Genomic DNA, 27500 nt, shown 5'->3' with positions numbered 1-27500 from the left:
AAAGTACATTATTGCTAATTCTCGGTGTTGTGTATATGCAGAAATTCTATTTCTTTTTTCCAAATTAATTAATAGCAGAAACGCTAATTGAGTTTGAAAATAAAATGCATTCCAGCGTTGGCGGTATGCAATAAGCTGCGAACATCAGCGATATAGATGTAGGTGTATCTCAGCCAGAGGGGAAAATTCCAGCATCCTTAGTTGTCTTCTTACGTGTAATTCACTAATCATTTTTAAATTAATCTGGTTTTATATGTAGTGATAGTAATTAATAAACGCATATTTATGTTGACAATCCATAATATGCACTTGTCAACTGTTCTGTTATATTTTTGTCGGCTTCAGTTTCCCGAAATCCGTAACTTTAGATTATTATATAATATTTGCCGGGAATTGTAACTGTTAAAAGAGTAGTTCCCACATTTGAAATGGACACTTGCAATTTGCACTGGTATCTCCCTCAATAGGTTTATTGTTTTTCATTGTAATGTTTCCATCTCTGTATTTACAATTTGAAAGTTCTATACGGTTTAATATCGTAATTTTATTCACTAATATTTGTAATACGATCTTCAGGTTTAAGAAAAAAAATCATTCATTATTATGATGCTGTGCAAACTTTTATTGCCTTTTTGCGGTCAGTTGCGAGCAAAAAAATATTCAGATGTAGGTTTTTGCAAGCAATGGGGGGGGGGGGGGGGGGGGGGGGGGGGGGGGGGGTGGGGGGGGGGGGGGGGGGGGGGGGGGGGGGGGGGGGGGGGTGGCAGTGGGTTTGTTTTGGGGAATTGTGGGGTAGGGGGGGGCGGGAGAGTGTTTGTTGTGTGTTCAGGGGTGGGGGGGGGGGGTGGGGGGGGGGGGGAGAGGAATATAAAGGCTGTTGTTTTTTATTCAAACTTCAGTGGGATTTAATTAAGGCCCCAGGTGGACTGACCAGAAGGTAGAACGTCATATTACCTTTTGTATTCTGCAATAATGAAATATTTGACCTCTGCGTCGGCCTGCTGATTAGCCTCCTCCACGCTGAAATCAGCCAGATCTCGTGAAAACTCAGTTTGCTTGGTTTTCTCTCTTTTTTTCCCTGCGATTTTAACTCATTCCAGTTTTCGTAAGGGAGTACTTGATATTAACTTGAATGAAGGTTATTTTAAATTGTTTGCTAGGTAATGGCTATTCACAAAAAATAATCATAATTCTCTCTCTCTCTCTCTCTCTCTCCCTCTCTCTCTCTCTCTCTCTCCGACAGCATTTCGAAAATTTGTCGGCTATCCATCTATCTCATTAGCCGCATACGCGGATTTTTACAGATGCATTAGAAGCATTTTATCCTATATTTTCATTTCAAAAATGGCAGAATATCCTCCTAATTTCCTTTCACAACCTAAACTGAAAGGGAAAACTGGATGGTAGCAAAAATTTTTCCATTTCGAGGTTGGTAGCCGTTGAAAAACTCGTGTGTGGGTTCAACATTTTACGAAAAGGGCTATTATTAATAATTTTTCAAATTTTTCACCAACGTCATAATAATAATAATAATAATAATAATAATAATAATAATAATAATAATAATAATTAATAATATAATAATAATAATAAAATAAGAAGAAATACGGACGACTATACATAAACCACGAAAGGAAGGAGGGAGAGGACTACTACGTATAGAGGACTGCGTCAACATCGAAAACAGAGCACAGTGGGGCATATCTGAAAACCAGTGAAGACGAGTGGCTAAAGAGTGCATGGGAAGAAGGACTGATAAAAGTAGACGAAGACCCAGAAATATACAGAGACAGGAGAAAGACAGAAAGAACAGAGGGACTGGCACAACAAACCAATGCACAGGGCCAAAATACATGAGGACAGACTAAAGAACTAGCCAGCGATGACAATTGGCAATGGCTACAGAGAGGAGAGCTAAAGAAGGAAACTGAAGGAATGATAAACAGCGGCACAAGATCAGGCCCTAAGAACCAGGTATGTTCAAAGAACGATAGACGGAAATAACATCTCTCCCATATGTAGGAAGTGCAATACGAAAAATGAAACCATAAACCACATAGCAAGTGAATGCCCGGCACTTGCACAGAACCAGTACAAAAGAGGCATGATTCAGTAGACAAAAGCCCTCCCTCCACTGGAGCCTGTGCAAGAACATCAGCTACCTTGCAGTAATAAGTGGTACGAGCACCAACCTGAGGTGATGAATTAGAAACACGATCAGGCAAAGATCCTCCTGGGACTATTGGTTTATCAGAACGGATAGGGTGATACGTGCAAACAGACCAGACGTGACGTTGATTGACAAAGTCAAGAAGAAAGTATCACTCATTGATGTCGCAATACCATGGGACACCAGAGTTGAAGAGAAAGAGAGGGAAAAAATGGATAAGTATCAAGATCTGAAAATAGAAATAAGAAGGATATGGGATATGCCAGTGGAAATCGTACCCATAATCATAGGAGCACTAGGCACGATCCCAAGATCCCTGAAAAGGAATCTAGAAAAACTAGAGGCTGAAGTAGCTCCAGGACTCATGCAGAAGAGTGTCATCCTAGAAACGGCACACATAGTAAGAAAAGTGATGGACTCCTAAGGAGGCAGGATGCAACCCGGAACCCCACACTATAAATACCACCCAGTCGAATTGGAGGACTGTGATAGAGCAAAAAAAAAAAAAAAAAAAAAAAAAAAAAAAAAAAAAAAAAAAAAATAATAATAATAATAATAATAATAATAATATTTTGGTAGAAGACCCTCTTTTAGGCAAATGCTGTTAAAAAGGATGGCAGAATTAAGCGAGTTGATTTTATATATTGTTTTTTCTATTTTCCTTACAATTCGCTTCTCAGGCTCAGCGATGTTTCTGAGTAACTGGCCAATATTCATATTGGGAATTTTCAAAAATTATAAATGCTGATGGAATCTTTTATTAGAACAAGATATCAGGTCCAGGTCAAGCAGGGGTCGTCGTCAGTGCTGGTATTATTCCGTAGGCGTAGTCCAGTTCGGGCCGGGGTCGTCTTAGGTTTAAGGGCTGGTATTGGTGCTGGTATAGCTGGTATCACGTGACGTTTCGACCTTCTCGTAGGTCATCTTCTGACGAGTCTGTTGAAGTGACTGTAGCAAGAAAGTTTGCGGAACGGTATTTATAGCGGCTCGGACCTAGAGTTGCATTCTCATTGGTCCGAGCCGCTATAAATACCATTCCGCAAACTTTCTTGCTACAGTCACTTCAACAGACTCGTCAGAAGATGACCTACGAGAAGGTCGAAACGTCACGTGATACCAGCTATACCAGCACCAATACCAGCCCTTAAACCTAAGACGACCCCGGCCCGAACTGGACTACGCCTACGGAATAATACCAGCACTGACGACGACCCCTGCTTGACCTGGACCTGATATCTTGTTCTAATAAAAGATTCCTTCAGCATTTATAATTTTTGAAAATTCCCAATATGAATATTGGCCAGTTACTCAGAAACATCGCTGAGCCTGAGAAGGGAATTGTAAGGAAAATAGAAAAAACAATATATAAAATCAACTCGCTTAATTCTGCCATCCTTTTTAACAGAATAATAATAATAATAATAATAATAATAATAATAATAATAATAATAATAATAATAATAATAATAATAATAATAATAATAATGCGGTTTAGTTTCAAGGAATACGATAGTACTAATGGAAAAGATGATAATTCTGATTTATTTTTAGTATTACTCGTATGTGTGAAGTTATTAAAATTAATCAATTTAAAATATTCTGTTATTCGACATTTATTACTGTATCCTTAATATTTAGGTAGAAGGCCCTTTTTCAAACATGTTCCATTGTAGGAGATTGCTGCTTCAGCTGCATTTATTTTATAGAAGTTCTTTTCTATTCTTCTTATTACGGCTTTTCCAGTACTTTTTAGGTTGGCGAGTGACGCGCCTATTCGATACATATGAAAAGTCAAGATAAACGAATTATACGAAGTTCATATATATATATATATTGAAATCTAGCGTACAATATCCGTAGATTAATTCAATTCTAGGTACAATACACATCCAAGTGAATATTTCATGCCGAACGTTTCTTCAGGATCGACCAGATATTATCATCAGTCTACTTAAAAACCACAGCCTTGAAAATATCTTGTCGAATCCAGAAGAAACGTCGGCATAAAATATTCACTTGGATGCGTATTGTATCCTTAATACTAATTTTTCTTTATGACACTTTGGGCTGACAGACAAAATTCTATCACTAATGCATTTCGGACAAGCCATAAGGTTTTCTAATAAAAAAGAAAAAACTATGTTTACAGGTTGTTTACTTTCGTTTATAGTGAGTTTGGTTGCGGTAATTCATCAATACAAATTTGTATGTAAAAAATTGATTTTACAGCTTTTTTGCTTTCGTGTATAGTATATTTGTTTGCGGCAATTCATCAATAATACTTAATATGTGCAAAAATCAATGTTGGCAGCGTTTTTGCTTTTGTGTATAGTGTATTTGGTTGCGGTAATTCATCGGAAAAACTTATCTGCAAAAAATAAATAAATTTTCACAGCCTTTTTGTTTTCATGTGTAGAATATTTGGTTACGGTAGTTCATCAATAAGAATATATATATATATATATATATATATATATATATATATATATATATATATATATATATATAGTATATATACATACAATATATATATATATCAATATATATATATATATATATATATATAGATATATATGTATATATATATATATTATATAATATATATATATTGTATGGGATATATATCATATACATATATATATATATATATATATATATATATATATATATATATATATATGCATAATGTTATATGTGTGTGCGTACATACTAGCGCGCAAACATTCATGTTCTCAAGTATTCCTGTAATTAAAAAAAAAAAAAAAAAGGGAAATGCATCACAGGAATAACAGGATTTATGAATAGAATATCCTTTCCTTTTCATGCTGGACACATGGAAATGTCCCGTAGGATTTCCTCAATAACGTCAAAAGGTCTTTTAGGACTCGTCAGTGTCTGATATATAAATCGAAATATGGAAATATTAGCAATGGTTTAAACTCGTTTATTTGAGGCTAGCTACTTTTTATTTTAGGAAATTCTGCACAAAGGAAATGCTGCATTACTCGAAATTACACACACACTCCCCTCTCTCTCTCTCTCTCTCTCTCTCTCTCTCTCTCTCTCTCTCTCTCTCCATGTAGTTCAAGTGGCTTAAGTCTTGTTTAATAATTTTCCTGGTTAAAAAATTCCTTTTTTATTTTGATGGTATTGCTAAAAAGCCTGTTTAGTAAAATTTTCTAAGAAAAAAACATTAACTTCTCACTTCTCACTTACTCAATACTTTTCGTTTCAGAGCTTTCATCGTGTATACAAGGTGAGACTGCTAATTTAAGGTAAGGTACTGTAATTATTTTTAACGTTTATTAGTTGTTTTATATTTTTTTTATTTTATTCATTTTCCTTTTTGTTGTTTGCTGACTTTATCGAAATTGCCATCGCTGTCGGCTTTCCCATGTATTATATTTTTCACAGTTAATATCTTGATGCTAAGCAGATTACTTACTTGTGCTCGAAAAGATCAGTAACTGGCTTCTGAACTCTGATATATTTTGTGGGAACAGTTTCAATACCAATATTATTCTCTCTCTTTTTAATGTAGTTCCGTGTCTCGTATCTTTTTGTTTGATTATGTAACAGCTGAGTACCATTCTCTCTCTCTCTCTCTCTCTCTCCTCTCTCTCTCTCTCTCTCTCTCTCTCTCTCTCTCTCTCTCTCTCGTGTACGTGGGATGTATACACTTATCGTCATGGATAGATGAGTGAATCTAGCGTGGGTTGATATACAAGTGGATTACCGGTGCTTCTATAAAACACTCAGTAAGAATTTACGGAAAAATTGTAACTGCAATCTTCGTATTTATTTATAGCCAAGTGAAGAGGACAGATCTATAAAAGGCAAAGAATGAAAATCGTATGTATAAATGTTTATGCAACTGAATAAAACGATGAATACATAGGTACGTTGGATAAAGGGCTGTAAATAGTCAAGATAAAGTATATAATAAACCCAGTTGTTTGCCTCATAAAAAAGTAATAACACAATATGAATACATGATGAACCCAACGGTCTGAATAAGTAAACATAGTTCCTCGTAATTAATACCAGTCTCATGTACTTTTAATTCCATGTGTTTAATACCAGTCACATATAGGTCCATGTAATAAATACCAATCACATTTAAATAGACACAGTTCCTTGTAATTAATACGAGTCACAGATAAGAAGATAAAAGCAGTCCAGCAATTTTTTTCCTCTTTTCCAGCAATCGCTTCTTCTTCGGCACATTTCCTCTTCTTCCTCATTTTTCGCTTTCCTTTATCCTTATCCATGGCTAGTTTTTCCAATGCTTATCTTTTTTTACTACTTTTTTTTCCGAACCTTGTCTTATCCAAAGCTCTTCTCTACCATACTAGTGCTACTGTAATTTTTCCAGCAATTTCTCTCTCTCTCTCTCTCTCTCTCTCTCTCTCTCTCTCTCTCTCTCTCTCTCTCTCTCTCTCTCTCTCTCTCTCTCTTTTCTTCTGTTTACATTCATTTTCTAATATTACTTATCTTTCTCAACATTTTTTCACATTTTCTGTCTTTTTCATCCAATTCCAATGCTCGTTTCTTTGCCAGTAATGTGGAAACGTTATTTGATTCATAGAGAGAGTAACATTTATTTGGTATGGATAAAGCGTACCAGATTTTTTTCGGATATCATTTTGGGTAAGGGGCTTAATCGATTACAGGGATCTGTTATATACGGTAAAATTTACGTAGTTTTATAGATACTACTTGGTCGTATATATCCCCGAAGATAATATCATTATTTTCATTGTGCTCAAAAGGACGTTTATGAAAACGATGGTGAGGATGAATCGAGTGATGATAATTCCATAATTCGGTGCAATCAACAACTCGTATACGGAACGATAAGATAGAAATTGCGGAAACTAGGAATAGGTTATAAGGAAATAGAACTATATTAAGTGAATATGCCCATTTGGTATCTTTATGCTGGAACATACAACCACTCTACTTATTCGTTATTGTTCCTCGCGAACGAGAGTCGGAGGACGTGATGCTTTCGGCTCTGTCTTGTGTTAAAATATCTTGAAAATAGATAAATATGATTGACAACATTAATTATGTGTCCCTCTGCAGATGAGAAGCATATAATAGGTCCCCAAGGAGTTGGGACGATTTGATGCCATCAAAATCAACTCGCTGGTTATAAGAGAGGTCATGAAACCAAAGGTGATGAACGATATATTTTAGGTCGTCTCTAAATATGTTTGGTAATCATGTAGAGTTCCTTGGTCACACTCACAAGTTTTATCTATTGGAATTGCCACAAAAACCTCTGAACTTTATTTTATTGTCAGTTTGTTATAGATTAAGCTAGCCTTGTGCTGTCACGATCTCTTGCACTTGGGAAAGCACATAATTGTATTTCCAAATATTCTCGGATACGCTTCGCGCTGAAGTAACACCTCGCATTTCTAAACCCCAACTGGTGAGAAAAATGAGGTTAGTTCTTATCTGAAGAATGATCCTGTTGGGTGTAGTGCTATAAGTAGAAACCTTGGTCTTCTAACCAGAGTGGGTTCGAGTCATACTTAGGTAGATTTTCTTCGTTATCTCCTTTTTGAATGTGAAGGCTGTTAGTGGGAAGCCTGAACAGAACCATTACGAAACAGAAATTCAGCGATGTCCGTGACTTGAAAGGCAGCTTGTGAATTCCGTGGTACATAAATATCTCGGAAACATTTATAGATGTTTGCATTATTTAATGCTGATGAGTTAGCTGTGGGCCTTGAAAGACTTGGTTAGGTTATTAGATGGATCCAGATGCATATGAGGATCCGAGATTCTCTTAATAAAAGGTTACCGGTGGATTGACTGTAAACCAAAGAAGAGTTCACATTGTAAAATAGGGCAGATTTTGAAGTTACATTTGTACAAATATATATATATAATAGAATATGTAAACACACACACACACGCGCGCATTACTATTATAACATGGACGGACATGGCAGAAGTTTGGTTTCGAGAAAATAAATTGCTTTGTCCGTTGCCTTCTGGTTTGCATTTTAACAGGCGAGACTTTCTCAGACTTGACCAGTCGATCTCCTTCTTTTACTAAGTTTGTGCTGGTTTTTTCAGGTAAGTTTGATTTGAATTCAGTGTAAATCTTTCATGTTGGTATTAACTGAAATGAGTTTTAAATATGTAACACCGGGCGCGTCATAAGTTATAGAGCAGCCCTTGATTGCCTAGTTAATTTTGCTCATGGAATTTCTGTAATTTTCACCTGGCTGCTTCTCCTTCACTGAAGTAGTTGATAATTCACCACACATTTTTTCAAAGCAATTTCGATCGTCTGATCCTTTCGTTTGTTGTTTAATTGGTGGACTGAATTTCGGAGGCTCATCCTCTCTCTTTGTAAATTATTCTTGGAGCTAGTTATCATTCTGGAGTGCTTAATTGATTTCAGTTATTCATGGTGACTTTTCAAAGTATTTAGTTTAGTCCGTGTGCGTGTGCTTATATATTGGTTACCGTTATATATTTCATATGGCCATTGGAATTCTGTACATGATAACGTATTCCGGCCAGAACTAGATTTTTAAAGATACAGTTATTTTTACTCAGTGCGGTGTATGCCATTACCTCTTCTTAGATTGCTCGCTCTTCGCGACCATGTGACGACAGTATACAGAAATCAGTCAATTATTCTAAGTCTAATGGGCCTTTTGTCAATTGAAAACATTCAATTGTGGAAGTTTTATAGGACAGAGAGGACTTCTAATTCTGCCTCAGGATTAACTACAGTGCCTCCACTCTATAGATGTCCTGAATTTTCTTGCTGCTGAATGAGGTTTAAACTAAAGAGGGACTGGATAATCCATGGCAGCCGTGGGTATCTTAGAACTAGCCAAGTGGCACGCACGCCAAAGGTCTCGGCGTATTGGATGTTAGTTTAGAAAAAGGGCAGTTACAGCCATTTGAACTTCAAGAAGCGACCGATTGGTGCGTACACTATTGAGTCATTCAGATAATTCCTCTCTAAGAGATAATCAAATGATTATTTTCAATAGAAGCTGGAGAATATTACTAACAGAAAAGGTTAAATTACAGGTAACTCGAATTTTCAAAATACAACATTGACGGACCTAACTATTTTGCTGTCAAAGAGTGGTATTGTAGTTGGCTAGGTAATCGCACCTGAGAGGTATCCTTGATCGTAACTCAGGGGAAATGTGTTTTCCTTCGTCTTGGCATCAACAAGTATCATTCTACTTTAACTTGGGTAGTTGTCTTGAATCAAAAACACGAAGTTCGTAGACAAATTTGAAAAAGCTTGATGGAAAATTAATCAAACTGCTATCTTATGGATGACGACATATTGATTAAGAGAGTTTATTGTCTTATCTCTTCGACTTAAACGATATCTGCTCAATTAAAGACGCTGATTTAATTATTTGTACCTGTCTAGTAGCATGCACGTATAATATATGTGTATATATGTATATATACATATATATATATATATATATCATATATATATATATATATATATATATATATATATATGTCTATATATATATATATATATATATTATATATATATATATATATATGATATGTAGATATATATAAATCATGACATTAGCATAACCCTTCCCCCCCACCCCATGTATATATGTGATATATATATCTAATATCTATATATATATATATATATATATATATATATATATTTTTTATATATATATATATATATATTATATATATATAAATATAGCACGAAGTCCGCGTACTTGAAAATATAATAAAATCCACGAAAGAAGGCGAGTGAAAACCTGGACTTGGAACAAGTACTTTCGTAATTTATTCTACATTTTCAAGTTCACACTGAGTACTGACATGCTTTACAGAGCGTTATATACAAAATTGAGTAGGGGTGGGAGGAGTTACAGTTTCTTGATTCGGGCAGCATGTTAAACAAACAGAAAGAACAGGGAAATAGGATCAAGGGCTAAACCAGGGTAGAGGTTATTATTCCTGGCGGCTGTGGCTTCAATGAATACAGTTTCCAGGAGATTTCTGTTATGATAATCGTTGGCCTTCCAGATTATAGACGAATGATTCCAGTTAGTGGAATGACCTGTCTTAAGCCAGTGATCTGAAATGCCATTGTTTATTAGGCCTCTTGAAAGAGCATTTTTATGTTGGGAACATCTCTTTTTTTTAGTCCCTTTGATGTTTGGCCAATATCAGTCTTATTACAATCTTTGCAAGGATACTGAATGTAGTGTTAATTGAACGGGACAAACTATTCTTAATTAACATATTTCTTAAAGTGTTGTTATCTTTAAATACTAAATGAGTATCAATAGTTTTCAGAATCGATATTGCAGATATGAAATTGGGGTGAAAGGTTAGACAGAGAATATTCTTAATGTATTAATTCGAGTTGGATTGTAATATATCTTCTTTGCCTTATTTTTACACAATTCCAAAAAAGATATGAAGGATAACATAATGGATCGCCTATTTTATTAATAATTTGAAACTCGTCGTCCAAGAATTCAAGACTGCAAATTGAAAATGCTCTTAAGATACACACTAGTAAATGTTAGCTTCATATTGTATGGTAAATTTTATGGAAGGTACAAGATTATTAATTGTATTCAGGGAGTCAGGTATATTTGCATTGTCTTTTACAATACAAAAACAATCATCTACACATTTTTCCATAAAACTTTAGAGAATAGATCCTTCGGAATAGCGCCTAGCGCCTAGTCTAAAAAAAATTTCTAAGTAGATATTAGAAAGAACGGGTGACGAGGTTCTATCGCCATTTCGCGTATTTTTTCATAAAAATTACCATCGAAGGTGAATGTACAATTTTTTTATAGAAAGGGTTATCACTAATGATGTTGGTTGGTAATTATAATTTATACATATCTAAATGTTGGGAGAGATATAGAAGCAAGTCCTCAATAGGTACTGTAATGAATAAAGATGTCAGATCAAAACTAGTTAGCTTCTCTGTATTGGATAATTCAATACTGGACTTGTAAATGAGAGTTTGAAATAGTACCTACGATAGGTGATTATAATTTATCTAAATATTTCGACAATTTATAAATAAGAGAACCGGTTGGGACATATAGGAAATCTCTCTTATGTAAAGCAGTGATGGGCCAAGCGTCGTCACTTTCTCTTTAATAGACACGAAGTCTTATAGTATAACTATAATTCTTGCGTTGAAACTTTTTATGACAGGGGGTGGGGTGGCATTGTTAAGCTGATTTGTCTTGATTTATATGCTGAAGCATTTTTGGTTCTGCAGCTATTCTGATCCTCGTACGGTGCTCGTAAATTATGCTCCATATCAATGACCTTGATTCTTTCGTGATGTCTTCCGCTGCAGGAATCTCATTTCTTTGTTGTTAAAGGCTTTCTTCAGTGTATGAACGAGGCGATGGAGGGGTGAATTATTTTGATAAGATGGATGAAGTACATTAATGGACATGGATCATCTACTACCTTCAAAATCCATCGTCATACCAGTCACGTAAATATATATATATATATATATATATATATATATATATATATATATATATATATAGATATATATATATATATATATAAGTATACATATGTGTATGATAGTATGATATATATCTATATACACATACATGTAAATAATATACTACTCACACACACACACACACACACACACACACACACACACATATATATATATATATATATATATATATATATATATATATTATATAATTATGTATTATAATTATATATTATTATAAATAATATATATTTATATTGTATATGTGTGTGTGTGGCTTTGAATATTTCCACGAATTACATTTGGTTTGTATATATGCCTAAGACGTAATCATATTTGCTCAAAATTTAGTATTTGCAGTGGTAGAAATTACAGTTGTGCTGTCATTACTATTAGGCTTTTGTTATCATTGCTTTGGTTATGCGTTCTGTTTCATTGCACTACTGCTAAAAAGAATGGCCTTTATCTCAAACTTCTGAAAAGTACTTACTCTGAAGTTGCCAAGATTGTCGACGACACAAGAGAGCCTGGCTTCTCGACCCGCTGCTACCGTCACATTATCGATGGGATCCCCGAATTCTGGCTCGGCCTTCGTGCCGAGGATTCCGTGGATCTCGTTGTCGAGTGCGGCTGTAAAGGGAAGAAAACGAAAGACTGAGCAAGTTTTAATTTTTCTCCGTCTAATTATGAATATACCCTTATCCCCATTACCTCTAACTCTGAGTGACACAAAGACTTCCCTAAGAAATTCTGCCACTTAGCACCAGCCTTCTGACTTACAATCTTCATCGAAGTCGGTCTGGGTCTTCCAGCTCTTTTGGTGTCCGCAGGAACCTAGCTGGAACCATCGTGTACTGCTCTCCCAGGGGCTCTGTGAAAGTGCATTTCCAAACCATTCCCATCTTCCTTTTATTATTATCTCATCTACGTATTGAACTTCCGTAATTTCCTTATGATATCATTTGTAAATCTCTCCTGCCATCTAGCCATTGATATTCTTCCGAAAACTGTAGTCTCTAACCGACAAAATGTTTTTAGATACATTTTCATTGTCGTACCATGATTCATGTTCATATAACAATACTGCTTGTAGTGGACTAATGTCTGATCTTATTTTCGTACGCAGTCGTTCCATTTGAATTTCAAATGTTATGCAGCCTGCCCATTGCTTGATTTTTTTCTGTCTTAATCTTTCACGAAATTCCATCTCAAAAGAATCTGTGTTGGATATCGTTGTTCCGGAATATTTTTAAGATTCTACGTCATTAATCCCTTATTCATCTAAACTTATTTTATCCCCTTGTTCATGCTCTGTTCTCGTTACTTCTGGTTTTCTTAGTTGAGTCCCATCTATAGATATCTGACGCATTCTATTATGGAAACTTTTGTAAAACTTGTGGAGTTTTGTTGATTGAAACAGCATCATCTGCACATTGCAAGTTTGTCAATTTTCCATCGTTACCCCAACTTAAATCTTCTCTACCATCTCCACCCACTTTATCATTATAGAATGTATGAGAAGGGTAAAGATCAAAGGTGAAATATCATTCCTTGTAGTACTCCAGTATTTAAGTGAGCATTAGGTTGGCAAGACCCCATCAACGTTCATTTTGTATATGCTTCGTTCGTGGATCATTACCGTTAGCTTGACAGACTTTACGTGAATGCCGTAGTGACGGAAGGTCTTCCGTAATATTGGTCTGAGGACGGTGCCAAATGCCTTCTCGTAATAAAACTAATTCTATCAGAAAGAGGTTTTTAAATTTGATACATTGTTGCACATTATACCTTAACACGCATATTTAATCTGCACATCTCGTCTACCTTTTCTAAACCAGCTTGTTCGTCTGTAATATCTTGATCAGTTGCTTTCCCCTGACTATTGAGAATAAGCGTACTGGATATTTCCATTACAACCAACGTAAAAGTGCTATGGCCTTTCTTTGGTACTTTTTGTCAATCGTCTGGCTTTGTTTCTTCATTCCGTATGCTGCTAAACAATCTTCTTAGCATAGTAGGTGTCATTAATGTTTCAGCTAAAATCACATATGTGATTTTATCATAAACGTGAGTTTTCATTATTAACTAGGAATTTTATTTCAGAAGCCTGTCATTTATTCACCAGCCCAGGATTATGTACATATGAAAGCTTCCAAATGCTCACGAGAGGAAATGTTATCATCGAATATAATTAAAAATAATGTTCCATCGCCATTCCTGTCACCAATTATATACAGTCCCGAAGGGTATTCTCCTATTCAAGTGAAGCTCTTTCTGTTTAAAAGCAATTTCCTCAAGACTAAATCTCCTGTACGAATTACAACCTCTAACTTTTCAATTAATTCGTTAATCATAGTACGCTTCCCTATGAAATTAACAAAGTACAGCAGAGCATGAGGGTACGATTAATCCTCGGAATTAAATTAATTCTACATTAATACATAAACATACATACACACCATATATATATATATATATATATATATATATACATATATATGTATATATATACATATATATTAATATATATATATATATATATATATATATATATATATATATATATATATATATATATATATATTACAGCGTGTATATATGTTTTATGCAGTAATGTAGAGTATTACAAATGAAAGATATTTAAAATTCATAATCTACTGGTGAACGAAATTGCTCAAGAGGGAAAAGTATTCTATGATATTATAATATTTCCTTTTGTAAACATGTAAAATTGTAGTTAATTAATCGGCGATATTGTTCTGAAAAGAAAAAAATCTAAACTGAAATAATTATGCATTGTTTGAAGCTAGTTTAGATACAATGCATTTTTCTATTTTTTATTATATATTAGAGAATGTGAGTGTTGAAAAAGAAATGTAGGATAAAATATTTTAGCGAATTAAAATTTATTATTTGTAAAATGTTTGAAATTTTTCATGTTTACACTTAGTGAAATCTACGATATCTAGTTTGCCTGGAACTATTTACTAGATTGAAGTGGAATGAGAACGAATTAAATTCCGAGGATTAATAGTTCTTCACGTTCTGCTGTACTTAGTTAGTTTTATAGGGGAAGCGTCCTATGATTTTGCACATTAAGGAGTAGATTGAAAATTTAAGAGGTTTTAATTCTTACATAAGATTTTAGTCTTGAGGAAATTTACTTTAAAGGGAAAGACTGTCAAAAAAATAGATTTCATTGTAGCCGAGTTTCACCTCAATAGGAGAATATCCTTCGGGACTCCTCAACTTGTAAACAGTAAAATTAACATGAAATAAAATCAAGTGAAGGTAACCTTCTTTTATGCAAGGGAGAACAAAGCATGAAATATTCCTAAACTGAATCTGACCGAAGAAAGTGTGAAATAAGGAACTCTTTTGTTTTAGCATTTTAACAGGGCTTTCCGTAGTCAAGAACTCAAGGTTTCCATAACGGTTGACAGCAAATCTCATTCGCTAGCTCTGTTGACTCCCGGCCTTCACTGTGAATTATTGTCGCACATCGCAGACCCTTCTTTGTCTCCTTGTTTGGCGCTATTTCAATGCAGCCATTTTATGGATCTCCAAGCAGAGTTCCCTACGTATCCTCCTGGGTCTACCATTTCCTCCATATCCTACTCTCTCTTTCTTTCCATCCGTATTCTCCTGGGTCTACCTTTCCCTCCATATCCTCCTGCTTCTAACATTCTCTCCATATCCTCTTGGTCTAACTTTCCCACCATATCATCCTGGATATACCTTCCCCCCATGTCCTCCTGGGTCTAACTTTTTGCCCATATCCTCATATGTCTACCGTTCCCTCCATATCCTCCTAGATCTACCTTTCTCGCCATATCCTCCTGAATCTACCTTAATATCCATATCCTCCTGGGTTTACCTATCCCTCCAAATACTCCTTGGACTATCCTTCCCTCCATATCCTCCTGGGTCTACCTTTCCCTCCATATCATCCTGGGTCCATCTTCCCCTCCATATCCTGTAGAGTCTACCTTCCTATCCATATCCTCCTAGGTCTACGTTTCCCTCCATATCCTCCTGGGTCTACATTTCCCCCTATATCCTCATAGGTCTACATTTCCCTCTATATCTTCATGGTTCTACATTTCCTTCCATATCCTCCTAGGTCTACCTTTCTCTCCATTTCCTCCTGGTTATACCTTCCTGTCCATATCCTCCTGGATCTGCCTTTTCCGCCATATGCTCTTGGGTCTACGTTTTTCTGCATATCCTAGGTCTAACTTTCCCTCCATATCCTCCTGGGTCTACCTTCCTTCCCATGTCTCCTGAGTCTATCTTTTCCTCTGTATCCTCCTGAGTCTACCTTCCCCTCCATATCCTCCTGGCTCTGCCTCCCTCTCCATACCCTACCTTTCCCTCTGTATCCTCCTGGATCTAACTTTCCCATATATCCTCTTGAATCTGCCTTCCCCTCCATATCCTCCTGGGTCTACCTTCACCTCTATATCCTTCTGGGTCTATCTTTCCCTACATATCCTCTTTGATCTACCTTCCCTTCTATATCCTCTTGGATCTACCTTTCCCTCTATATCTTCCTGGGTCTAAGTTCCCCTCCATATCCTCTTGCATCTACCTTCCCCTCCAAATCCTCCTAGGTCTACCTTCCCCTCCATATCCCACAGGGTCTACCTTCCCCTCCATATCCCACAGGGTCTAACTTGCCTCCCATATTCTCTTGGATCTACCTTCTCCTCCATAACCTCTGGGGTCTACCTTTCCCGTCATATCCTCCTGGATGTACCTTCGCCTCCATATCCTCCTGGGTCTAACTTCCCCTCCGTATCCTCTTGAATCTACCTTTCCTTCCATATCCTGTGGGATTTACCTTCCCATCCCTGTCCTCGTGGGTCTACCTTACCCTCCCTATCCTTTGGGTTCTACCTTCCCCTCTATATCTTCTTGGGTCTATTCCTTCCATACCCTCTTGCATCTACCTTCTCCTCCATATCCTCATGATTCTACCTTACCCTCCATATCCTCCAGGGTCTACCTTCCCTCTCTATCTACCTTTCCCTCCATATCATCCTGGGTCTTCCTTCCCCTCCATTTCCTCTAGTCTATTTTTCCCTCGACATCCTCTTGGATGTATCTTTCCCTCCAAATCCTCCTAGATCTACTCTCGCTTCCATATCCTCCTGAATCTATCTTTCCCTCCATATCCTCGTGGAGATGTTCTCTCGGCTTTATCCTATTTTACCAACTGCGTTATCCTGTTCTTATAACCTATGAAATTTTTGACCAGAGGATGATTTCTGGTGTTAACATCAAGCTAACACAAGGGCAGCTGAATTTTGATTGGACGATGATCAGATTCGTACGTAGCACTGCAGTTCCAAACTCTAGACACTGCTCGGTATAGCTCGTTGTAGTCTAGCCGAACTAATATCAATTTACCCCGAAGAGGAGGCTTGTCATCTCTCTCAGCACGTCCCAGTTACTACATGGTAATGAAGACGCGGGAAACCTTTTTTTTTCTTCTCTTCTTTTTTTAGCAGAAGTTTTTTTTTTAAAATATTCCATTAACAGTCGAGTATTGGATGATAGAACGAAGAAGAGTTGGCTTCACCTGTAATAACATTCATCCTACAAACTATTATCTCGGTCGGTTATTGGATATGAAGAATGGAAGAGCCTCTTGATAATGGGCCACGCAATTCAATCTAATTCGTCTGTATCAAAACTACCTTTATAGTTTATAACGATTACGGAATCAAAGAAAAATAAGACGCGATGAAATGTTCTTGCCGATCGATGGTAAGTCTATTCTTAATAGGAATTTGCGTCGGTGATGGAACTTGGTTAGCGTACGGATTAATGAATGAGTGAGATTCTAGAAATGTTTTTTGTTCCCTGATTAATTTTCTCTGTATAATTATTGCTAATTAAGAAACCTCTGACTTGAAGGTTATGTGATGAAGTAGATCTGAGCACCATTAATTACCTTGGGTAACCGCAAGAATGGAGAATGGTTTTGGATTTCAGTTTGTAGGTGAAGATGAATCCTGGGCTCATAGATGAGTGTACTGAACTCCTTATTATGAAAATGAATAATCATGAAGGAATAATCAAATCAGCTGACAACGTAAAAGACTCCATTTAGATTGTATTCTAATGTAAGGGGTCCATGTAAATAGAGTTACATGAGATTTTCTTCGTTTTATTGGTTGGATGTAAATAGATGAAATAATATTTGGGTCCATTTTAGTTTTCTGTAAAAGAAAAGTATTGAGATGGCTTTTTGAGACCAAAAGGCTGCAAGTTGGTATATGGATCATCCACCCTCCATTCATCAAACATACCAGATTGCAGCCTTCTAAACTCAGTCATCTTTATTTTGTTTAAGGTTACAGTTACCCATGATAATAGCAGTGCCAACAACACAAGCCACCTCCTGGCCGTGGTTGAAAGTTTCATGGGCCGCGGCTGTGAGTTTCATACAGCATTATACGATGTTCAGAAAACTCAATTGTGCCCGAAAAAAATTTCGCCGTATTTTTTACTTGTTTGTCTTACGTCGACTTGTATATAGTTCTGAATATTTCTAGAGATGGTAACAGGATACTAATTATTATTATTATTATTATTATTATTATTATTATTATTATTATTATTATTATTATTATTATATAAACTATAGACCAAGCAACCAGTGCAAAGGAAAAACCACATTGGAAAGAGGAAAGCAGTTCGTAAAGCGTCATGGTTTTATTTTTGTAATTATTATCGGTTTTTTCATTTCTATTTCATTGATAATACTAGTATTATTATTTATAGTGTGTCTATCCCATCGAAAACTACGGCAATATTTCTGTAATTCTGCTGTTGTGTTGCATTTATAATACATCAAGTACATCGTGTTGCTTAGCATGGTCGTGTTGAGGGATTCGTGACAATCAAACATTGAATTCATGACTTGTAGACTATAGTATGTGTAACATATAGAGAGAAAATATATGATACACATTGCTATTTTAATACTAGATTGACTATTCAAAATTAGTACCAGTCAATCATATAGAACAGGCAACACAAAATAAGAACGAATAGATAGATGTGAGTCACTTTAAAATAATTACATTTACATACTATAAGTAACTCTATGTATTCTTTCACAGCAATTTCATTTTAGATCTGTATTAACTCGGTATTCCACACTTACGCTTTTCCCGATTCTAACTCTGCGCTTGTCTAGCTTGCAAGTCAATTCCGGATGAATAGGATTGACGTAAAGATATATATATATATCTATATATATATATATATATAATATATATATATATATATATAGTATATATATATACATGTATATATGAATATATATAGTACTATATTTGTAATATATATATATATATATATAATATATATATATATATTATATGTATATTGTATACTATGTGTGTGTGTGATAATATATATTATATATATATATCTATATATATATACTATATATATAGTATATATATATATATATAAGGTATATATATGGAATAGATATAGTACTATGTGTGTGTGTGTATATATATATATATATTATATATATATATATATATATATATATATCTATATATATATATATAATATATTTAGTGTGGGTGTGTATGTGTGTTGGTGTGTGCAGCCAGCTATACATATAGATCTCTTTAGGGAGGTGACTGGAAAAGTTGTTGACCTTCCAGTTGGGCTTTTCGGCGGATCTTACTTTCACCATGCCATTCTCCATTGCGGGTACGCCACACCGAAGTCGACTATAGTAAATTCACATCAACCGTACATTTGATGTCTAGGCCAGTCCCTTACGACGCTCCTGATTGGTTGTTGATAAGCCAATCACAGGGCTGGAAACTCTCAGTCTCTCTCGAAAGTTCACATGGGTAGGATCTATGTTCCACCTCTCCTGAGGTATACGTCTTTCAGGAGAGGTGGAACATACATCCTGCCTATGTGAACTCTCGAGAGAGACTGAGAGTTTCCAGCCCTGCGATTGGCTTATCAACAGCCAATCAGGAGCGTCGTAAGGGACTGGCCTAGACATCATATGCGCGGTTGATGTGAATCTACTATAGGTAACGAGTACAAAATTCGCTTCTGAGGCCAGTAAAGGTATACAGTGGATTTATCAACAAATTTATCCGTCCTGGGATCGGTCTCAGGATTCTCGTTGGGAGGCAATTATTGCAAGTACTGGACCTAAATGTGAAAATAACGCAAAATTTTACAAATTGGAAAACAAACGGTCACGCTTGATCAATACTCTGGCTCATATCAAAACTGAAATAGGAACAAAACCTGGCAATTTAATAATGCAGTTGTCACCGGGAGTAAGCGGCCGTGACGGACAGCTAGACTGCAGTTTTTTCTTTTCGTATAAAAGGTGAAATTGGAATCATTCACAGTACTGAAACGGATAGTGCTAACAGGCAACTTGCCCCCTAAGATTAAATGACTCTCGGTGTGTGCCTTCAGTCGGTATTTATACTTCATTATACTATAATTTTAGCTAACGGAAAATACATAATAATTCACCTTGTGGCAATATACTACTGTCCTTGGATGCAAAGATTCCTCATACGATCCATCTATTGTGAAGCCTTTTTGTATTCTCCCATTTACTCAGTCCTATAAGCTTCCACCTCTCTAAAGATTCGCCTTTTTTAATTCTTAAGGGTCTGGTCATATTCTTCTCATTTTTTTTTTTTTTTTTTTTGTGGGGGGAAATGTACTCGCTGCCATATCTTGATATATAATCTTTGCCTATTTTTCCGTGACGTCATTTAATCAGCTTGACTTTGTCTCATTGTTTTATTATTTTAAACTTTCCTCTTTTATTCACGCTTCTTCCTTACTTTTCAAATTTTAATTTAACAATCTTTGCTTATTTTCTTTTTTAATGCTGCTTCTTATATTATTTTCTTGAACCTGTTCTCCCTTTTTTATTCCTGCTTCTTGCACATTTTGGAAATGCAATCTTTCGTTCTTTCTTAAAACACAGTAGTTGCCTCTCATTTCAAGTTATTGTCTCATCCAGTATTCTGAAGTATTTTCATCACTTAATTCAGAAAGTAGCTTGGAGCTTATTTCATTATTCTCATTGCATGTCTTTCAAAATATACTCGTTATCTATTCATTAAAGCGACCTCGTTTTTATTACTAAAGGTGTACCCGTCATTTAATCCTTACAATATATTTTGACGTTAAGAATAAATTCCAACTTATCTTTACGGCAGTGCTATTCATTCGGAATTGACTTGCAAGATAGACAAGCACAAAATTAGCATCGGGAAAAGCGTAAGTAAACCGAGTTAATACAGATCTGAAATGAAATTGCTATGAAAGAATACATGAAGTTACCTATAGTATGTAAATGTAATTATTTTAAAGTGACTCACATCCATCTATTCGTTCTTATTTTGTGTTGTCTCTTATTTTGTGTTGCCTGTTTTATCTGTAGGACTGATAATTTTGAATAATCATTCTAGTATTAAAATAGCAATGTGCAACATATATTTTCTTTCTATGTGTAACACATATGGAAAGAAAATATGTGATGCACAACTTATTTATTCAGTCACACTGATCTGAACCGTAAAACTTACATAATTATGGGATATACATCTGCTTCTCTCTCTCTCTCTCTCTCTGTCTGTCTGTCTCTCTCTCTCTCCTCTCTCTCTATGTATATATATATATATATATATATATATATATAAATATATATATATATATATATATATATATATATATATATATATATATACATATATATATATATATATATATATATATATATATATAGAGAGAGAGAGAGAGAGAGAGAGAAGAGAGAGAGAGAGAGAGAGAGAGAGAGAAGCAGATGTATATTCCAATAATTATGTAAGTTTTAGGGTTCAGATCAGTATGACTGATAAATATGTTGTGCAAGTCACGTATCTCTTAAATTCCGCTAAGTATCCTTTTACTTGGGGCGACCTTTTCCAATCTAGGAAATGTTGAAATTTTCTACCACAAATTACCTGTACTCAAACAATTACAGCATCTGAAAAACTCCAAATTCCAATCACTGGAAGAGAAAACTTGACAATTACGATTTATTATTTACCAGCTGTATCGGATTTCTTACCACCGATTAAAAATCGGTCGTGAAATCTTTTCCATTTCATCAAGAATAACGAACGAAATCCCCCTCTCCTCCCTACCCCCTTTACGAAGTAATCTTTAGCACTATCAAATTCTACGAACATTCGGGCTGGAGTGAACGGTTCTAAAAAGGCCACAGAGAAGTTCTCTAAAGGTTAAGCAGGTTAGTACTCAGCGGAGTGTCCAGGTTTGGTTGCATTCCATGAAAGTTCAAAGATCCTCCAAGGGCTGGGTTGACGGATGGATTTGCGGCTGGCAGTAGCGTCACATGAATAGTGGTCACTCGGGTTAACTAGGAAATCGTATGATAAGGAAATGCTGTACTCTGCCTGTCAGACAAGGCAAATCAATGACATACAGAATCAAGAAAGTAGAAGATAACTTCTCTGGATTTCAAATCCTTTTGTAAAAGGTGGTTGGTGTAGACACATTTGTAAAGCGGATAGCGCCTGGTTTTGATTTATCTCTTTTCTTCAATGTCAGATGATAGAAATAATAATGATCGGCGCGTCAGCAGTATTGATAAATTGGGGTTTGATTAGCAATGATCATAACCAATTCTAAGGCTCTTTGGCTTAGTAACTAATTCTCTTCCTTTGTTAGCAAGCTTTGAAACGCTCTCCCTTTTCAGCTGCCCGTTTTTCTAATTCTTCTAGATGAAGGTATCTGGTTGCCCATCCCGTCCGTCTTTGCAATAAAAGCAGTTGGCTCCATTCAAAGACTTTGGCTGAAAGGCCCTCCTCTCCTGTCGGGCCTCCCTCCCCTTACCTTTGCCACCCTTTACCCTTACCCATTTTCCCAAAGCTTCATCTTTCGTCCGAAGGTTTCATCTTAGTTTTAATCCTCTGATCTGACTTGTTATATATGGCCATCCATTCTGTTCTCAGGCTTTTTTTTTTAATGTTTTGATACAGTTTTAGTTGAAATTCGGTAACTGAATATTCTTGAATAGCTCTAACCAGGAGAAATGATCGTCATGATAGTCAGTAGAATAGCTTTTACATTAATAGATTATATTTTACTTTTCTGTGAAACTAGCCGTTTAGCTCAGATTTATTCAAAGGGTTCCAGTACCTGTTGTGAGCCATCATAATATTGAATCAGCATCAAAATATCAAATAAGCCTGATACGAGAATAAATTGCCGTATGGCAATTCAGATGAAGGGATTACAACTAATGTAATCATTTCTTCTGTAATTCATAAATATCCAAGGAACGCCAAATAGGAATGTGAAGGGTAAGGACCACTGGAAAGGAAAGTATATATAATAAATGTCAATTTGTTTCTTGCATTTTTTTATCACAGGAGTTTTCTAGCAGCCGTGTTTATGTTAGTGTTGGGATGATGGAAATCCCAGTTTAACGAGATCCTCACATAAGCAGTAAGGCATTAAAACACCCCATTATAAGTATTAGTGAGTCTTTTTTTTTAAATTGAAGTTTATAAAGTTTACTCTTGGTTTCTTTGCGGTAATCTAAAATGGACACCTTAAAGTGCAGTGCTGAGAAATTAATGATGTCTCTCGTGTTCGAATAGTTAGGACGTTCGCTTCGATAGCAGATGCATTAAGTGCGTTCCGTTAAAGCTGTGAATTTGTAAATTATACTTCTTGTAGTTAGTAGACTGCGGCGAGTCGCAATTAGTGTGAAGATAGAAATGTAGATATCTAACTCATCTTTCATGTACACACACGTATGTGTATATATATATATATATATATATATATATATATATATATATATATATATATATATAATATATATATATACGTATGTGGTATCGGGTAGCAGATATTAAAGTTGAAAATATAGAAATTAAACTTCTCTGTGAAATAATAGAAGTAAAAAAAGCATGATAATAATCAAATAATTCGAAATCGTAAATGGAACAGAATCCTCAAGACTTGAGTCGTACGAAGTAGAATGAATTTTAAAATAACTTTCATGGTTCGTACTTGTCTCGGCAGTTGAATACAAATTTGTTTTTTTTAAGGAACTAAATGCCTTATCGTGAAAGAAGTAGATATACATTATGCTAAAGTAAACGAGGTTCATAATTTGAATTTTTTTTTTTTCTGGGGCCGAACAATTTTTGCGTAATTATTCCATCACAGATTTTGCGTGTAATTCTGACTTAGGTAGTGATGACAGTGTTGTTTTTGTGCAATGTTTATGATAAATTATATCGTTTTTATTTTCTAAATGGCATCGATTCACATAAATGTTTTTGATATGTACACACCTAATGTGTTATTTGCTTACATTTTAACATTACTGGAAACACTTGAATTGGCTTTTAACCCATAACCATTTTTATTAGACTGCTTGAGGTTGCTATAAGATTTAGGACCATTTCGTATTTTACAAGACATATGTGTTGACTTGACCCCTACTCGCCTTTTCCACGGGCTTGAAGCCGACTTGTGTACACAAACTCCCACAGCAGAAGGAATCGTACAGGATCCATTTCATCAGTACAAACTTACGAAATCCATCCGCTGACCAACCTTCAAAACTATGCGACTCGAATATTTTTGTTGTGCCCCTCAGAGCGACATAGGTATCGAGCTATGCGCTGGTCTGAATAGCTACGGAAGTTGCATTGCTTGCTGCTACGTGACTGACAGCCATCAACGCAACTTTCTGAAGTGCTCCATGCTTCAAACTGTGAAGGTTTTCGCCATGGTCCGGGGATGGCACCTAACAAGGGACCTGGACTACAGCATTATTTTTTTTACAAAGTTTCTTTTTTTTATTTGACCATACTTTTCTCCCTTTCTCATTCACAATTGGTCAATTTCTTCAGTGGAACTTTTCTTTCCAGTTGTCATGTTTCATGTAGATATTTATTCACGACAAATAAAAATTATCTTCGTAAAAATACGATTATTTTATCCTCGAATGGTTCCTGAAGCTATTCCCCTTCCCACTTTCTGGTGTCGTTTACGAAATTTAAAGGTCATAGAAAATAACGCGATTGTAAAATGCCTACGTGGGATTACGTGTACAAAAATGTTTACGAAAGTACATCAGCTTATGTCGATAAATGTATAGTTTCAGAAACGAGATAAGAGAAAGTGTTCAAACTCACTTCTTATGGACTATTAGAAAGATTATGATGTTTCGCCATTGATAATAAAGGAAAGAGACATTATTTAAAGACTGACAAAGATATAGAGAGAGAGCGTTTAAACAAATGACCCAAAAATAGGAGAGAGAGAGAGAGAGAGAGAGAGAGAGAGAGAGAGAGAGAGAGAGATAACCACATGACCCAGTAAATCAAAACTGAAATATAGAAAACCAAAAACAAGAGAAGAAAATCAAGAAAAAGCATGAGGCATATGCAGAGAAACAAACAGATTTACAGGGAGGCTGTAATAGAGAGAGAGAGAGAGAGAGAGAGAGAGAGAGAGAGAGAGAGAGAGAGAGAGAGAGAGAGAGAGAGAGAGTTAAATAATTAATTCATTTCACCTTCAGAGAACGCACCATTGAAGTTAGTCAGAGGCCTTGATCTCTCAGGAATAGGAGTAGCAGTTATGGTTCATTTTTCACTGCTAATGACTCAAGTTCGAGTGACGTTTAAGATAATACAGAGATCCTTCATGTCATTTTAAAAAGTTTAACTCTCCGTTATCTTTCTTTCCAATGGTTCATTCCTTTTTCATTGATAATTGCTCTATAATTTACAAGTTATAATCAATCAAATTTATGCTCTGACATTTCATTCTTTCTCTTTCTCAACATCTTTAAATGTTATTTTTACTAATGTATTTATTCTTGGAAGTCTGTTAGTTTTATCATATCCTTCGTTATTCTCCTCTATTAACTTCGCCATTATTTTGTAATCTTGATATGCGCTGACATTTCGCTTTCTCATGAAATTGTTTTGCAAGTTTCGCTATTAATCTTTTCCTTTTTCTTTCATTATGACCTGGTAATCATATGTCATGCTATTTTCCTCGGTATGGGTAGTCTCTTCTTCATTAGTGCGTTTTTAATAATGATGTGTAGTTCATAACGATTTTAATTAGGTTTATGTAAAAGGGTACTGAATTAATGGGCAAATTTTGTTCATGCTTATCTAAAAACTAAATGAGACCATTACTTAAACATTATAGAAAACATTTTATATAGATACATAATTTAAACAAGGCCACCCGTCATTCTCTCTCTCTCTCTCTCTCTCTCTCTCTCTCTCTCTCTCTCTCTCTCTCTCTCTCACGTGCGTGCTTTGGAGAAATTCATTGTCTTCATCTCTTTTCTCGCGAAAATGAACCTCATTAGATCCCAGAGGTCAGTGAAGAGTGAAAGGAGGGATCTTGTATGTTGAATATTAATCATCCAGTCATTAATCGCATTATCAACCAGGGCAGAATTTCTGCTCTGCGAAGACGTCATGAGAGAGTCTCTCTCTCTCTCTCTCTCTCTTCTCTCTCTCTCTCTCTCTCTCTCTATAATTGCTCTCCGTCTATTCGCAAGTTTCTTTATTTTCATTTCTCCTTGCTCGCGATTCTCTCTCTCTCTCTCTCTCTCTCTCTCTCTCTCTCTCTCTCTCTCTCAAATTTCTACCCTGTGAAAACGTCATGTGAGAATGTGTGTGTGTGTGTGTGTGCGTGCTGGTTTTCTTAACTAAATAGAAATTTCCTCATCTTCCAACTGACACCGATATCCATGTATAAAATTTGAGATCAGTTCACCTCTGGATAGTCGATGGTGACCATGTAGGAACATGCTGTTCCGCAGATGTATAAAGAAAGCATTCGAAAAGTAATCGATAACCTGACCGTTGGATCATGGAAGGCTCCGCTCTTGGCTGGTATGTGCGTGTGTTTAATTTAAACAATATACTATTGCGCATACTGCTTATATATAATTCAGTTTGAGTTTTCGGGTCATATTCTGTCGTAAACAAGGGAATATTTTGTGTTTGCACGGAAACTAATAACAATTACACAAAGACGTCACGCAGTGATATTCAACGAAACTTAAAAATGTCTTCAGTGTACAATATATTAGAAACATATTTTTCCTTCTTCATTCAGTTCTTATTCAGTGCTTTGTCATAAATTCCTGAAGTTATGTTCAACTTGGCGATTTCATATGAAAGTTTTCACAGACCTGCTTTAAAAGTTTCTGTAGATAATGTTCTTTTAATACTATTCATTTTACATATCTGAAAAAATTTTCCTCTTTTGCTGGCGAGCATTTCTTATTAAGAAAGACGTGCAAACGTGTTTATATAAGTTATAGATATATTACACCTCTTTTTAAAGCTACTAAAATCAGAACTACTATGATGAAATTATTTTATTATTTTAGATTGTGTCTCGGTAATGACAACAAGACCTGAATGCCAGATATCCTCATTGGCGAATTTTGAAGACCACTGAGTTGGTATTTACTCCAATTTAAATTATTTCAGGAGTAGAACGCAAATATTCCTGGAAGATGGGGTAAAAATTATGTAGCCAGGGTAAAGGTATTGCGTGGCTATACAGTGATTATGTTACAAGGGAGGAAATGGTACAGGTTAAAGGAGAATATAAAGAGAGAGCAGTAACAGGAATTTAATAAGAAAGACGATAGAGGAAGAATAGTAGGTTTTCTTCAGGAGTGAAAATTCTTGTTATTTTTTTTTCCGCAAG

The 27500-nt window shown here is 35.5% G+C and overlaps 1 protein-coding gene across 1 annotated transcript in view; it reads right to left on the bottom strand.

The window, feature by feature from the left end:
- LOC135202189 (neurotrimin-like) overlaps window positions 1-27500 on the bottom strand; it is a 592885-nt gene that overhangs the window by 300940 nt on the left and 264445 nt on the right. Inside the window, exon 3 of the mRNA XM_064231443.1 lies at window positions 12193-12332. Coding sequence (XP_064087513.1) covers window positions 12193-12332 — 140 coding nt within the window. The remainder of the gene's footprint in view (window positions 1-12192; window positions 12333-27500) is intronic.

This window comes from Macrobrachium nipponense, chromosome 30 (genome assembly GCF_015104395.2).
Source record: "Macrobrachium nipponense isolate FS-2020 chromosome 30, ASM1510439v2, whole genome shotgun sequence".
In the NCBI taxonomy this organism is placed as follows: domain Eukaryota; kingdom Metazoa; phylum Arthropoda; class Malacostraca; order Decapoda; family Palaemonidae; genus Macrobrachium; species Macrobrachium nipponense.
This window is presented reverse-complemented; position numbering and strand designations above follow the sequence as displayed.